Source organism: Mastacembelus armatus, unplaced genomic scaffold (assembly GCF_900324485.2).
Source record: "Mastacembelus armatus unplaced genomic scaffold, fMasArm1.2, whole genome shotgun sequence".
NCBI lineage: Eukaryota > Metazoa > Chordata > Actinopteri > Synbranchiformes > Mastacembelidae > Mastacembelus > Mastacembelus armatus.
The window spans coordinates 773,273-788,252 of record NW_022872941.1 but is presented as its reverse complement, the minus strand read 5'-3'; the positions used below and the strand labels follow the sequence as shown (position 1 = coordinate 788,252).

General features: G+C 44.7%; 1 protein-coding gene across 1 annotated transcript in view; it reads left to right on the top strand.

The window, feature by feature from the left end:
- Positions 1-1,883: 1,883 nt before the first annotated feature.
- npr3 (natriuretic peptide receptor 3) overlaps positions 1,884-14,980 on the top strand; it is a 67,923-nt gene continuing 54,826 nt past the window's right edge. The window contains exon 1 of the mRNA XM_026311744.1: positions 1,884-2,701. Within this exon, the coding sequence (XP_026167529.1) occupies positions 2,038-2,701 (664 nt within the window). The 5' untranslated portion in view covers positions 1,884-2,037. The remainder of the gene's footprint in view (positions 2,702-14,980) is intronic.

Sequence of the window (14,980 nt, the reverse complement as noted above, 5' to 3'; positions counted from 1 at the left end):
ACCTTCTGCAGGTGTCCCTGGTCCTAGAGCTGTATATCGCTGATGTGCAGTTACTGGTCCCACCAACCTGCAGTGTCTATTTGTTGTTTATTGTTGCTGTTCTTTTCTCTCTGCTCTATCCACTCACCCCAACCGGTCGAGGCAGATGGCCGCCCAAACTGAGCCCGGTTCTGCTGGAGGTTTTTTCTTCCGTTAAAGGGAGTTTTTTCCTCTCCACTGTCGCCAAGTGCTTGCTCATAAGGGAATTGTTGGGTTTTTAGTTTTAGTTTTTGTAAAGTGCCTTGAGATGATTTGTATTGTGATTTGGCGCTATACAAATAAAATTGAATTGAATTGAATTGAATAGTCCAGGATCCACTCTGCCAGGTCAAAGTCCACGCCAGCCTTCTCCAGTTTGTCCCTTAAAAGCACCGGAGGTGGCCCAGGACCAGTCTCTCCAGTGTCTTCATCAGAGGGGACGTGAGAGCCACCGGCCTGAAGCTGTTGAGATCTTTAGCGTGCGGTGTCTTGGGCACTGGTGCCACACAGGAAGTCTTCCAGAGCTGTGGTACCACCCTCAGCTTGAGGCTCAGGTGGAAGACATGCTCCATAACTCCACACAGTTCATCTGCGCAGGACTTAAGGAGCCTGGAGCTGATGGGTAACAGTCTTTGTGTGTCACCTTATTCAACAGCCTGTAGTCGACACAGAATCTCCATCTCATCCACTTTTTCTTCGGGACCATGACCACTGCTGACAATCACGGGCTATCCGAAGGTTCACTGATGCCCGCCTCCAACATGGCAGCAACTTCCTTGTCCGCCGCCTCCTGCCGAATCAGGGGGAGGTGCCTAGGCCGTACCTTAATGGGTTGTGCCCCTCCGCTGTTTATTATATATAAATATTTTATATTTTATAGTGAAATTTCTATGTTAAAGTTAATATAAGAGCTGCAGGACAATCTGAATTTCCCCCATGGAGGATGAATAAAGTATCTATCTATCTATCTATCTATCTATCTATCTATCTATCTATCTATCTATCTATCCAATCAACTGTAAATATTGTGCAAGGAGCTAAAAACTTTCTGGACCAAATTAAAATGCATTCATAGTGCATCTCATTGTTGAGGTCAAGCCCATAAGGTACCCATTACAGTTCAAGAAAAACCAGGAGTCCTGCAGCAGATGGTCTGATCCCACAGAGTCCTAATCTCAGCAATGTGGAGTCAGTCTGGGATCACATGAAGAGACAGAAACACTGGGACACAGCTGAAGAATTAAAACCAGCTTATATACCTTATATATAGCGACCTCCGGGAAGTAGTATTATTGTCATGTCGACACAGGTAATGGCTATTATAATCAATTACAAACATGCTATATGCCAGCTAGAGAAATAGTAATCATTCTCCCCACAGTGCAATGACCCAAATGCTTATGATTCCAAAGTGAATTGCAGAATACACAATTTCAGGTTTAACACGCAATGTATCACTTAGATTTGTGAACCGTGGCGCGATGTGTATAATGCATCTTTTAAAAACACAGAGGTGTGTGTGTAGTTAGCTGTTTCAGGCTGAAATGTCTGTAATATTCATTAATAACATTAGCTCATGAGGCGTTGAAGTGGCTCATTGTCAGCTCCGCAGTAGTGTAGCTTTAAGAAGGAGGTGGGCATCGCTCCGATGACGCAGGAATAATACTGAAAAGATGCTTCAAAACTCCAGGCCGGAGCCAGCGTGTGTGTTGGCTGCTGACTGAGCTGGAAGAATCTCCGATCCTGGCAAGATCAACTGTTGAGAGAATATTTAGAGCAGGTTCAAGAGCTTTCGAAGGAACTCTCAATGCAGAATAAAACACACATATTTTAGCACCTTCGCTTCTTTAAAAGACAAACTGGCTTAGTAATAAATAACTCCTTTACTCACAGCGGACGGCTTTCTGTTTGCGCTTATATGTGCACTACCAAGTGGAGCCAACTTGGGGAAAGAAACATTTAAAGAACATCTCTGCAACGCTGTTTATTGATCTGAATTGGGAATTGGAAAGTCGCGTCATGCTATATTTCATTATACTGTGTGTGTACTACTTTTTGGTGGTCCTGAGCCCAGTTATGACCAACAACATCACAGAGGACATAGAGGTTTTGGTATTTTTGCCACAAAATAACTCCTACCTTTTCTCGTATGCAAGAGTCGCGCCAGCGATCCTTTACGCGCAACAAAGGCTGAAGATAGAGGGAGGACAGTACTCCGGGTTCCTCTTTAACATCCAGTTTGAGAACTCCGACTGTGTCAATGATGCAATGTTTATGTTAGCTGACAGATCGTGCGGACAGAAGCCGGACTTGATTCTGGGTCCAGTGTGCGAATATGAGGCGGCTGCGGTGGTGAGGCTGGCATCCCACTGGAACATCCCAGTGATCTCAGCAGGTGCCCTGGCTGCCGGCTTCAGCAACAAGAAAACTGAATTCTCCCACCTGACTCGCATCGCCCCGTCTTACGTGAAAATGGCAGAGATATTCACTGCAATGTTTGAGCATTTCACCTGGAAGACAGCGCTGCTGGTCTATGAGGACGACAAGGAGGAGCGGAACTGTTACTTCACTTTGGAGGGAGTCTATCACCTGATGGCTGACTATAACATTAAAACGTACGCTGTCTCCCAAGAGAATCGCTTGGACGCTGACGACATTCTGCAAAAAATTTATGACACCGAAGGTAATGCAATTTTCACTACGGCTACTTGATTCTGATGGTTCATATATAGCCTAGAATTATTTCTGTCAACCATTTTATTTAGACATTATAATTTGGAATCAGATTTTAGTTTTTGGTGTTACTTTTACATCTGAAAGTAAACTCATTAAATATTAAATTGATTTTTTTCTCGTATAAGGTTACAACATTACAGTGTAGTCTACATTACTGTAACTTGTCAAACGATCTGCCCAGTGGTGCTGAAAACCTTGACTACTGTAGACTAAATAATCTACAGGTTCGAAAATCAACCTTTTGTCCAACAATTAACAAGTTTCAGTAACTAGCAACATTTAGAAAGTCTATTTCAGTCTGGATTGAATTCAGGGTGCAACTAACGATAATTTTTATTATGAGTTAATTAGTTATTTTCTCTGCGAAAATAGCCTAGGCACAAGTTCCTAATCCAAGGCGACATTTTCAATTAGCTTGTTGTGCACATCCAATAGTCAAAAACACACTGATTCATCTGAGGATAAGACAAGCAACAAATCCCTACCATTTCGAATTGTGTTCAACTGAATTTACACACCAGTAAAATAAAGCATTACCAATTGTAAGAAATACTTTTAAAGTACGCCTAATGCTTATAAAATGTTACAACTTATCATTACTACGATATTCCCTTTTAACAAGAATGCAAGTTATAACTATTGTATACATTGAAATCACAATAAGAAATCATCTTTTTGAAGGCCAGTATGGACAGCAATTATTCATTGCGGAACTTCACAGAAATGTGAATAAAGCCTGGAACTTCTCAGAGTTACTGGGTGAAAAACGTAAAAATATATTTTCTTTCCATTGTAAAAATGATACAGTTAGACTTTGAGCATTGGGAATTAGAAAAGTTACCACCCTCACTGTTCAAGCTATATTAATGTATTTTGCATGTATTTATTTATTTATTTGAATGTGCAATGTGTAAAATGTTAAAGATTTAGCAGCATATAGTGGGAAGATTGCAGACTGTGACCTTCTGAGCAGCCAACTCACTCCCCACCAACCCCACCCCCGTTCTCAGGTGTGAGGGAGGTTATAACTCACTTTTAAAACAAAACACTATTCCTTATCTAGGGTCAGTGTTTGGTTTGTCCATTCCGGCCTATTGTAGAAACACTGTCACAACATGGCTGCCTTCATGAAAAGAGACCCACTCCCCATGAAGATTTAAAAGACTGATTCTAAGATTAAAACAATACAATGGTTGGTATTTTCTGGTGATCACATTAATGACAACATATATATATATAAAAGATTCCTGAAAGAAAGAAAGAAAGACAAAGTCACCAACGGGCATATTAAATCAATTAAAAACAGGCAATTTTAGAATTTTTAGAAGTTTTAGTAATGGTAGGTTTTGTGTTTAAATAGTTGTAACTGTTCTTACAATGTGAAGCATTAGCTCTTAGTTTGACATGATATATAGATTGGAGGAGCCAATCCCGAATAGACAGTGTGGAGGTGGGGTACACCCTGTACAGATCACCGGTCTTTCACAGGGTTGGAACATAGAGACAGACTCTCTCAGTGTAAAAAGTATGACAACTTTCTGCATTTAAGCCAAATGCAAAAATACTTTATTAGTCCTGTTGTGACCTGTTGTGTAGCCTTTTTACTCATTTTAAAGTCAAACAAAATGAGAATACAAAAATGTCAGGGCTGTTTCCAAGATAATTCCTCATGGAGCCAAATGGTAGCCATATGTCTTGAAATTTTGCGAAAGAAAACTGTAATTGAAAAGCAAAAATTGTACTTGAAACCTGAAAGGAAGCGCAGGACTGTAGGACTTAGAGTAGGGACTTTGAATGTAGGGACTTGGATGTAGGGAAAACTAGAATTGGCTGATATGATGGAGAGAAGAAAGGTGGATATCTTGTGTGTTCAGGAGACCAGGTGGAAAGGGAGGAAGGCATAGAGATTAGGAGCAGGATTCAACCTGTTTTATCATGGTGTGGATGGGAAGAGGAATGGAGTAGGAGTTATCCTGAAGGAGGATTTTGCTAGGAATGTTCTGGACGTTCTGAAGCTGGTGTGATGTTGAATGTTGTCAGTGGTTATGCCCCACAGGTAGGATGTGAGTTAGAAAATAAGGAGAAATTGACAGATGACATGTAGTGAGAGCAGGGAGCAGGTGGAGGAAAATCAAGAGAGGTGGAGGTTTGCTCTGGAAAGGAGAGGAATGACGGTTAGCCATTAGCCCATAATGTAGCTCCATAATTTTACAGATCATGACCATGATGATAATGTGCAATATTATTGCAGGCAAACATTGGGCAAGATGCTAACCATCCTGCTATCTGAGATCAAGTATTACAGTACCTGTGTGTGTGTCATTAATCGGTCTACGCTCTATAACATGTAAAACGGGAACATGAAAGGAATATTCTAAAAGTAACCTTCCTCTTTGACAAAGCATATAGTTAGGGCTGGCTTCAGGTAACCCTGAACCATCCCTTAGTTATGCTGCTATAGTCCTAGACTGCACACGGACCATCGGTGCACTGAGCTCCCATACCCCTCCCCTCCCTTCCCTCCCCCTCTCTTCCTCTCCTCCCCGCTCACATCTACCATCGAAAGTAGCTAGAATTTTAGAGAAGTTATTTCTGAGGTTTTGAGGTCCAAATACAATAACTTCTGTTCTCTCTGAATTTAAAAGTAGAAAGTTACTGGTCATCCAGGCCTTTATGTCAGTTAGATGCGCTTGAAGTCTGATTAAATGGTTTGTGTTAACAGGTTTAATGGATAGATACAACTGAGTGTCATCTGCATAGCAGTGGTAATTAATAGAGTGCTTCCTAATGACATAGCCTAAAGGAAGCATGTACAGGGTGAACAGAATCGGTCCTAGCACAGAGCCTGGAACTCCATAACTAACTTTTGTGCGTGTGGAAGGTTCATCATGGACATGAACAAACTGGAATCTGTCCGATAAATAGGATTGGAACCATATTATCGCTGTTCCTCTGATACCAGTCACATGCTCCAGTCTCTGTAATAAGATGTTGTTGTCAGGATTCAGGAAGCTTGAGGACCAGAAATGCCACATCCACAGTCGAACACCAGGTAGTGTCTTTATTTACAATAGTCCACACATAGAATGGAAGATGGTGGTACAGAGGAGTCTAGTCAGGAACTTCAAAGTATAATCCTAAATTTGTCTAACAAAAATGCACCTCCAGAATAATGCCCAATTGTCTTAGAGGGAAAACACAAAACAGTCAATTGGCTCCACAAAACCATCCGTAGGCAAAAACTCAAAACTCCATCCTTAAACGTTCAACAAAAATTCACCTCCTGATTAATTAACTGATTGGAGGGAGAACAAAAATAGTCACTTGGCTCCACGGTACCTCCCGAAGCCACACAGGATGACATTCGAATCCTTCATCCTCCTCGGGTAAAACGTGACTCTCTATGTGATAGCCGCTCCTTGGAATCCACTTAAAACCCTTCGTTACTGTGCTAGGTTCGAGCGAAACCTCCGTCCTCGGCGGCGAAGCAGATAATCCGGCGACCAGTCTGTGACCAAAGGTGAGTATAAGTACAGAGAGATCCTCAAAGACAAACAGGTGAGTAGCGTTAATGATTAATCCCGGAACCCGAGAAGTGACCGATCGCACGTGGAACTTTTCAGAACAAAAGTCACCACCGGAACCTCACGTAACCGATCGTGACAGTACCCCCCCCTCAATGGCCGACCCGTGACGGCCCCTTGGGCTGATCGGGGTGGGTCCTATGGAAATCCTTGATGAGGTCAGGGTCCAAAATGTGCTTCCCAAGTACCCAAGAACGCTCCTCTGGGCCGTAGCCCTCCCAGTCCACGAGATACTGCACGCCCCGGCCCTGTCGTCGAGACTGCAGGAGCCGACGAACCGAGTAGGCGGGACCCCCGTCCATAAGCTGGGCGGGTGGGTGGGGAAGGGAGGGAGGGTAAGAGTCTACTCCTGTGGACTGGTTTAACGCGAGACACATGAAAGGTGGGATGAACCTTTAATGTCTTGGGTAAACGTAACCTTATTGCCGCTGGGCTTATTACCCTCGCAATTGAAAAGGGACCAATGAATCTGGGAGCCAACTTGGGGCAGGTTGCTTACAGGGGAACCTCTCTAGTTGAAAGCCAAACCTTCTGTCCAGGTCGATAAAGAGGAGCCGGCCTCCGCCTCCTGTTCACCTGACGAACATAGCTGGTTCCTGTAGCCAAGAGGGCCTGTCGAGCCCGTCTCCAAGATAGGTGACACTGGCGGAAGGTCGCAGCGGCAGAAGGAACTCTCGCCTGTAGAGTCTTGGGGCCGAACACGGGAGGTTGATATCCATAAACTACTTGGAAAAGAGAGAGTTTAGTGGAGGCAGAAGGAAGGGAATTATGGGCGTACTCAATCCATGAAATGTACCTTACCCACGAACTGGGATCCTCCGCACACAGGACGTGCAGCCCCTTCTCCAACTCCTGATTTAACCTCTCGGCCTGGCCGTTGGTCTGAGGGTGGAACCCAGAGGACAAGCTCACGGAAATTCCCAGGAGCCCAGAGAACTCCTTCCAAAATTTTGCGATGAACTGCGGCCCTCTGTCAGACACGATGTCCTGCAGGATGCCATGCAGCCGGAAAACGTGGTCGACGAGCGCTTGAGCAGTTTGGGCAGCAGAGGGAACCTTGGACAATGGAACAAAGTGCACCATCTTGGAGAATCGATCAACAATGGTCAGAATTGTGTTCGTACCCGAAGAAGTGGGAAATCCCGTAACAAAGTCCATTGAAATGTGGGACCAGGGTCGGCTGGGAATGGGAAGGGGCTGGAGGAGACCCGAGGGCACCCGGTTTGAAGCCTTGAACTGGGCGCAGGTCGGGCAGGCCAGGACATAATCTCGAACATCCTGTTGCAGCCCAGGCCACCAGAAGCGTTGTAGAACCACTTGGAGAGTTCGCCTGATTCCCGGGTGGACGTGGAGTCGGGAAGCGTGGCAAAAATCCAATACTCTGCATTGGCCTGGAGGATATCTTGCTCCACAGAGAGTCGAGCCACCCCTAGTCTTACTGAGGGTGGCAGGATGTACTTTGGATCCTCCACCTGGTCGGGTGGTGTGTGTAGGCGTGACAAGGCATCAGCCTTGTTATTCTTGGTTCCCGGACGGAAGGGTAGGGTGAAATGGAATCTCGCGAAGAAGACGGACCAGCGGGCTTGGCGAGAGTTGAGTCTCTTAGCTGTACAGAGATATTCCAAATTCTTGTGATCTGTGAGTATGGTAAATGGGTGCCTCGCTCCCTCCAACCAATGTCTCCACTCCTCTAGGGCCAATTTCACTGCCAGCAGTTCCCGATCTCCAACATCGTAGTTTCTCTCTGCGGAAGACAATTTCTTAGAAAAGAAGGCACACACGGGTGAAACTTAGAGTCCTCTGGATCCCTCTGGGAGATGATGGCCCCGACTCCCGTGTTGGATGCGTCTACTTCCACCAGAAAGGGTAAGTCATGGTCAGGGAACCTGAGGATGGGAGCCGAGGTGAATCGGGACTTCAAATTGTGAAAGGCTTCTCTGGCCTCGGAGTTCCAGTTGAACCGAAGTTTAGAGGAGGTGGGGTGGTGAAGGGGATGGGCTATCGAGCTGTAGTTTCTTATGAACTTGCGATAGAAATTTGTAAAACCTAAAAAACTCTGTAACTGTTTACGGGTTTGTGGTTCCCGCCAATCCCTAACTGCCTGTACTTTTACTGGGTCCATTACGATCCTTCCGGGTTCTATCACAAACCCTAGGAAGGAGGTCTTCTTGGTGTGAAACTGGCATTTCTCCACCTTGACAAACAATCGATTCTATAGTAGTCTTTGGAGGACAATTCGGACATGGTGAGAGTGTTCGGCCTCAGACCGGGAGAATATGAGGATGTCGTCTAGATATACAAAGACAAACTTATTAATCATATCTCCCAATACCTCATTGACCAGGTTCTGGAATACCGCAGGGGCATTAGTGAGCCCAAACGGCATGACCAAGTACTCATAGTGACTGTTGGGTGTATTGGAGGCAGTCTTCCACTCGTCCCCCTCTCTAATTCGAACGAGATGATAAGCATTACGTAAATCAGGCTTAGAAAAAATCTTGGCCCCCTGAATGAGTTCGAAAGCTGATGTGAGAAGGGGCAAGGGGTAGGTGTTCCTTACTGTGATCTTATTGAGCCCACGATAATCAATACAGGGCCTTAACCCACCATCCCGCTTCTTCACAAAGAAGAATCCAGCCCCTGCTGGAGACCTGGACGGCCGAATAATGCCGGCCGCTAGAGACTGCTGGATATCAGAGTGCATAGCCTCCCGCTCCGGGCCTGATAGAGGATATAGCCGGCCCTTTGGGGGAACAGTGCCCGGTAACAGGTGAATCGCGCAGTCATAGGGACGATGAGGAGGTAAAGAAGTGGCCCAAGTCTCATTAAAGACCTCTTGGAGATCATGATAGATGTGAGGAACCTTGGTTAAATCAGGCTTGTACTGACTCACTGGTGTTGGTGCAGAAGGATTGAGGGCGGAACGTAGGCATGAAACGTGACAGCTCGTACTCCACTCTACTATCTCCCCAGTAGTCCAATCGAGACGTGGGTTGTGAGTCTGCAACCACGGAAGGCCCAAAACACTTGAAGAGAGACGAGAATCAACCACATAAAAGGCAACATACTCCTGGTGGTAGCAATGGACAAAAATACAGGCTTGGTTCTGACCTGAACTTGGTGCAGCAGTACGTCGTTGAGAGCCTTGACTTGGAGGACCTGGGCCAACGGTTCCGTCTCTAACTGGAGTAGGTCCACTGTGGATCGTGACATGAGGTTGGTGTCAGCCCCGGAGTCAATGAGGACGGGAAGCTGTTGCTGATGCGGGGCTGCTCCAATGGTGACCATGGTAAGTGGACGTGAGGATCTGCGTTCCGAAGGGGCCTGGCTCAGCAAGGACCTCACCCTCCTTACTGAGCCAGATCTTTTATTGTGCAGTGACGGACCTGGTGTCCCGGTTGGCCGCAGTAGAAACACAACTTCTGAGCTTGACGTCGTTCACGTTCAGCCGGAGAAATCTGGTTTCGACCAAGTTGCATGGGCTCGGGGCTAGAAGATCTAGGTCGAACCCCGGAGGTCTGAGTTCTAGGATGTTGAGTAGCTACAATTGCTCTGACCTGATACTGTTCCTGTTGTCGCTCCTGGAACCGTTCCTCCAGACGAGTAGTTACCTGGACCAGTGTGTCTAAGTCTTTGGGTCGGGGTTGATGGGCCAAGTCATCCTTAAGCCTTGGGTTGAGTCCCAAATAGAAGTGATCATAGAGGGCGGAGGCATTCCACGAACTGTCCTCAGCCAACCTCCGAAACTGGACCACGTATTCCGCCAGAGGTCGGTCTCCCTGCTGCAGCTTAGCCAAGTGGTGCATGGCGCCCACTTTGGGTCTGATGGGATCGAAAATAGAGGAGAGCTGCTCCCCAAACTCCTTTGCCGTCCTACAGTATCTCTCCTGCTGTCGCCAGGCGGACGTTCCCCACTGCACTGCCTCCCCCTCCAGTAGTGAAATAATGTAGATGACCTTGGACTCCTCCGTGGGGAAAGCCGAAGGTTGTAATGAAAACAGAAAGTCACATTTAGTGAGGAACGCACGACTGCGTCCCACTTTTCCACTCTACGAGATAGGGGGAGGGAGCCTCGGTTCAGAAACCGTAGGACGACTGGCCGGTGGAGGAGAAGCTGGAAGGGGAACGCTGGACGCATCTCGTGCAGAGAACACTTGGATCATCTGATTCAGCTGATTAGAAATCCGGTCCATGGATTGATTAATACCACGGAATCTGTCGTCATGGCTCTGGATGGCTGCCTCAATATTCGAACACAATGATGGTGGGGAGGAAGTGGCTTGGTCCATTATGGCTGGATTATACTGTCAGGATTCAGGAAGCTTGAGGACCAGAAATGCCACATCCACAGTCGAACACCAGGTAGTGTCTTTATTTACAATAGTCCACACATAGAATGGAAGATGGTGGTACAGAGGAGTCTAGTCAGGAACTTCAAAGTATAATCCTAAATTTGTCTAACAAAAATGCACCTCCAGAATAATGCCCAATTGTCTTAGAGGGAAAACACAAAACAGTCAATTGGCTCCACAAAACCATCCGTAGGCAAAAACTCAAAACTCCATCCTTAAACGTTCAACAAGAATTCACCTCCTGATTAATGATTAACTGATTGGAGGGAGAACAAAAATAGTCACTTGGCTCCACGGTACCTCCCGAAGCCACACAGGATGACATTCGAATCCTTCATCCTCATCGGGTAAAACGTGACTCTCTATGTGACAGCCGCTCCTTGGAATCCACTTAAAACCCATTGTTACTGTGCTAGGTTCGAGCGAAACCTCCGTCCTCAGCGGCGAAGCAGATAATCCGGCGACCAGTCTGTGACCAAAGGTGAGTATAAGTACAGAGAGATCCTGAAAGACAAACAGGTGAGTAGCGTTAATGATTAATCCCGGAACCCGAGAAGTGACCGATCGCACGTGGAACTTTTCAGAACAAAAGTCACCACCGGAACCTCAAATTTTGACATGTCCTGACATTTGTGCTTTTTTCAGTGTTTTTTAAACATATTAATGTCTAAGATCTGATAACACTGTAATCAGCACAAAATTGGCTACAATAATATGTGAGCAGCAAGTTTATACATGATTGTGTTTTTGAGAAAAAAGTGTTTATGCATGGTTAGTGAAAAACTAAAATTTTTTACTCACTGAAATAAGACCATAAAACACAAACAGAACATTGGTTCACAAGACTTTGGAGACCAGCATGTTGTAGGCTAGTGTTTACTTCAGAGTGCTGTGAATGTCATCTTGTTCACACATTCACAGTAAACAATACACTGATTTAAATTTTCTAAGACACTTTTTGTCCAGAAAGGCCATATGCAACAGGGTGTGTCTGAGGATGAATAGTCATGTGATTTACAGTGGGTACGGAAAGTATTCAGACCCCTTTAAATTTTTCACTCTTTGTGTCATTGCAGCCATTTGCCAAAATCAAAAAAGTTCATTTTATTTCTCATTAATGTACACTCAGCACCCCATCTTGACAGAAAAAACCAGAAATGTAGAAATTTTTGCAAATTTATTAAAAAAGAAAAACTGAAATATCACATGGTCATAAGTATTCAGACCCTGTGCTCAGTATTGAGTAGAAGCACCCTTTTGAGCTAGTGCAGCCATGAGTCTTCTTGGGAATGATGCAACAAGTTTTTCACACCTGGATTTGGGGATCCTCTGCCATTCTTCCTTGCAGATCCTCTCCAGTTCTGTCAGGTTGGATGGTGAACGTTGGTGGACAGCCATTTTCAGGTCTCTCCAGAGATGCTCAATTGGGTTTAGGTCAGGGCTCTGGCTGGGCCAGTCAAGAACGGTCACAGAGTTGTTCCGAAGCCACTCCTTTGTTATTTTAGCTGTGTGCTTAGGGTCATTGTCCTGTTGAAAGGTGAACCTTCGGCCCAGTCTGAGGTCCTGAGCACTCTGGAAGAGGTTTTCTTCCAGGATATCTCTGTACTTGGCCGCATTCATCTTTCCTTCAATTGCAACCAGTCGTCCTGTCCCTGCAGCTGAAAAACACCCCCACAACATGATGCTCCCACCACCATGTTTCACTGTAGGGATTGTATTGGGCAGGTGATGAGCAGTGCCTGGTTTTCTCCACACATGTCGCTTAGAATTAACGCCAAAAAGTTCAATCTTGGTCTCATCAGACCAGAGATTCTTATTTCTCATGGTATGGGAGTCCTTCATGTGTTTTTTGGCAAACTCTATGAGGGTTTTCATGTGTCTTGCACTGAGGAGAAGCTTCCATCGGGCCACTCTGCTATAAAGCCCTGACTGGTGGAGGGCTGCAGTGATAGTTGACTTTGTGGAACTTTCTCCCATCTCCCTACTGCATCTCTGGAGCTCAGCCACAGTGATCTTTGGGTTCTTCTTTACCTCTCTCACCAAGGCTCTTCTCCCACGATTGCTCAGTTTGGCTGGAGGCCAGGTCTAGGAAGAGTTCTGGTCGTCCCAAACTTTTTCCATTTGAGGATTATGGAGGCCACTGTGCTCTAAGGAACCTTGAGTGCTGCAGAAATTCTTTTGTAACCTTGGCCAGATCTGTGCCTTGCCACAATTCTGTCTCTGAGCTCCTTGGGCAGTTCCTTCGACCTCATGATTCTCATTTGCTCTGACATGCACTGTGAGCTGTAAGGTCTTATATAGACAGGTGTGTGCCTTTCCTAATCAAGTCCAATCAGTTTAATTAAACACAGCTGGACTCCAATGAAGGAGCAGAACCATCAAAAGGAGGATCAGAAGAAATGGACAGATTGTGAGTTAAATATGAGTGTCACTGCAAAGGGTCTGAATACTTATGATCATGTGATATTTCAGTTTTTCTTTTTTAATAAATTTCATTTTATAAAAAATTTCTACATTTCTGTTTTTTTCTGTCAAGATGGGGTGCTGAGTGTACGTTAATGAGAAATAAAATGAACTTTTTTGATTTTGGCAAATGGCTGCAATGACACAAAGAGTGAAAAATTTAAAGGGGTCTGAATACTTTCTGTACCCACTTTACCTGAGAACACAAGACTTCTCCTCACGTTCATACGGATTGAATCAAAAGTGATGATTTGTTTTTGACTTGAATTGTTTCACTCAAAAGAAAACATTTCAAGCTTTCAATTCAATTCAATTCAATTCAATTTTATTTGTATAGCGCCAAATCACAATACAAATCATCTTAAGGCACTTTATAAAAATTAAAACTAAAAACCCAACAATTCCTATATGAGCAAGCACTTGGCGACAGTGGAGAGGAAAAACTCCCTTTAACGGAAGAAAAAACCTCCAGCAGAACCGGGCTCAGTTTGGGCGGCCATCTGCCTCGACCGGTTGGGGTGAGTGGATAGAGCAGAGAGAAACAGCAATGATGGGCAGAGTGAATGGCTTATTTGAACATTTGAAAAAGGTAAACCCCAACCTCCAAGGAAGGAGTACTTGTTTTAATCAATACATACTGTACTGTACTGTACTGTAATGTACTGTATACTACTGTCATTGTTCATTTCCTTTAAAAAAATTAGAATCAGAATCAGCTTTATTGCCAAGTTTGTGTGTTTGGGTGCACATACACACAAGGAAATTGTTTTGGTACGGGGGGGTACTCCAGTGTAAACAGACATAAATACAAATGCTACAAGAACATATCAAAACATGTCCAAACAATGTCCTAAATGTAGTTGTATCTTGAAGTTTCTTCAATATTTCTCCACAGAGAAAACATAATTTGAAGCAACACATGTAAATCATACAAGGTATAACAACCCTGTAAGTGTCTGTGTTTCGTCATTGTTCTGGGTGGCATATTGGTGCAGTAGTTAAACATGTTTCCTCTCAGCAAGAAGGTTTTGGGTTCAATTCATCTTCTGCCCATGTCTGTGTTTGCTTTTCTCCAGATTCCTTCCAGTACAAATCCACACAGAATAGGTGACTGTAAATTGCCTGTAGGTGTGAATGTGAGTGTTTGTCTCTGTGTCAGCTCTGCAATAGACTTGTGATCTGTGAAGGATGTACCCAGGTTCTAGACCAGGGTCAAGCTGATTGCTCCCATCCTAGTTCAGTAAATTCTAAACATGTTGAAAGGAATGAGTGTTCCCATATTTCAGTGCAATACCAATCCTTGCTCTGTCATTAAATTCACCAGCTCAAAATATAGCAGGTTTTATTATACACTAAAGCATTAACTATATAGAAAATACCATTCCATTATAACAAGCACATTGTGTCATGATTCCCATTTGGGACTTCCTGCCGGGGAACCTTTATTTTGTAAAGACTTTTTCCCCTGGCACTGGTTCCTGGCAGCTTTACTTTAGTTATTTGTGTTCATTGTTTTCACCTGTTGTCTATTGGTTATCCTTTTCACCTGTGTTTAATCACCTTGTGTTCTCCCTATTTATACCTCCCTCTTTCCTTTGTTCCCCGCTGAAGCATTAGTTGTATTTAGTTGGTGTTAATGAGTGAGCGTGTTTTTGCAATGACCGTCTTACCTCAGTCGTTTCAACCGTCTCATCCGGTCTTAGTGGGAACACCGTCTCACCCGGTTCCCGTGGTCTTTGTATCTTGTTTTGCCCTGGAGTTCCCAGGAGGAAATAAAGCTTTTTGTGTCCTGCAATTGGGTCCTACCTTCACTCCCGCACTTCCACT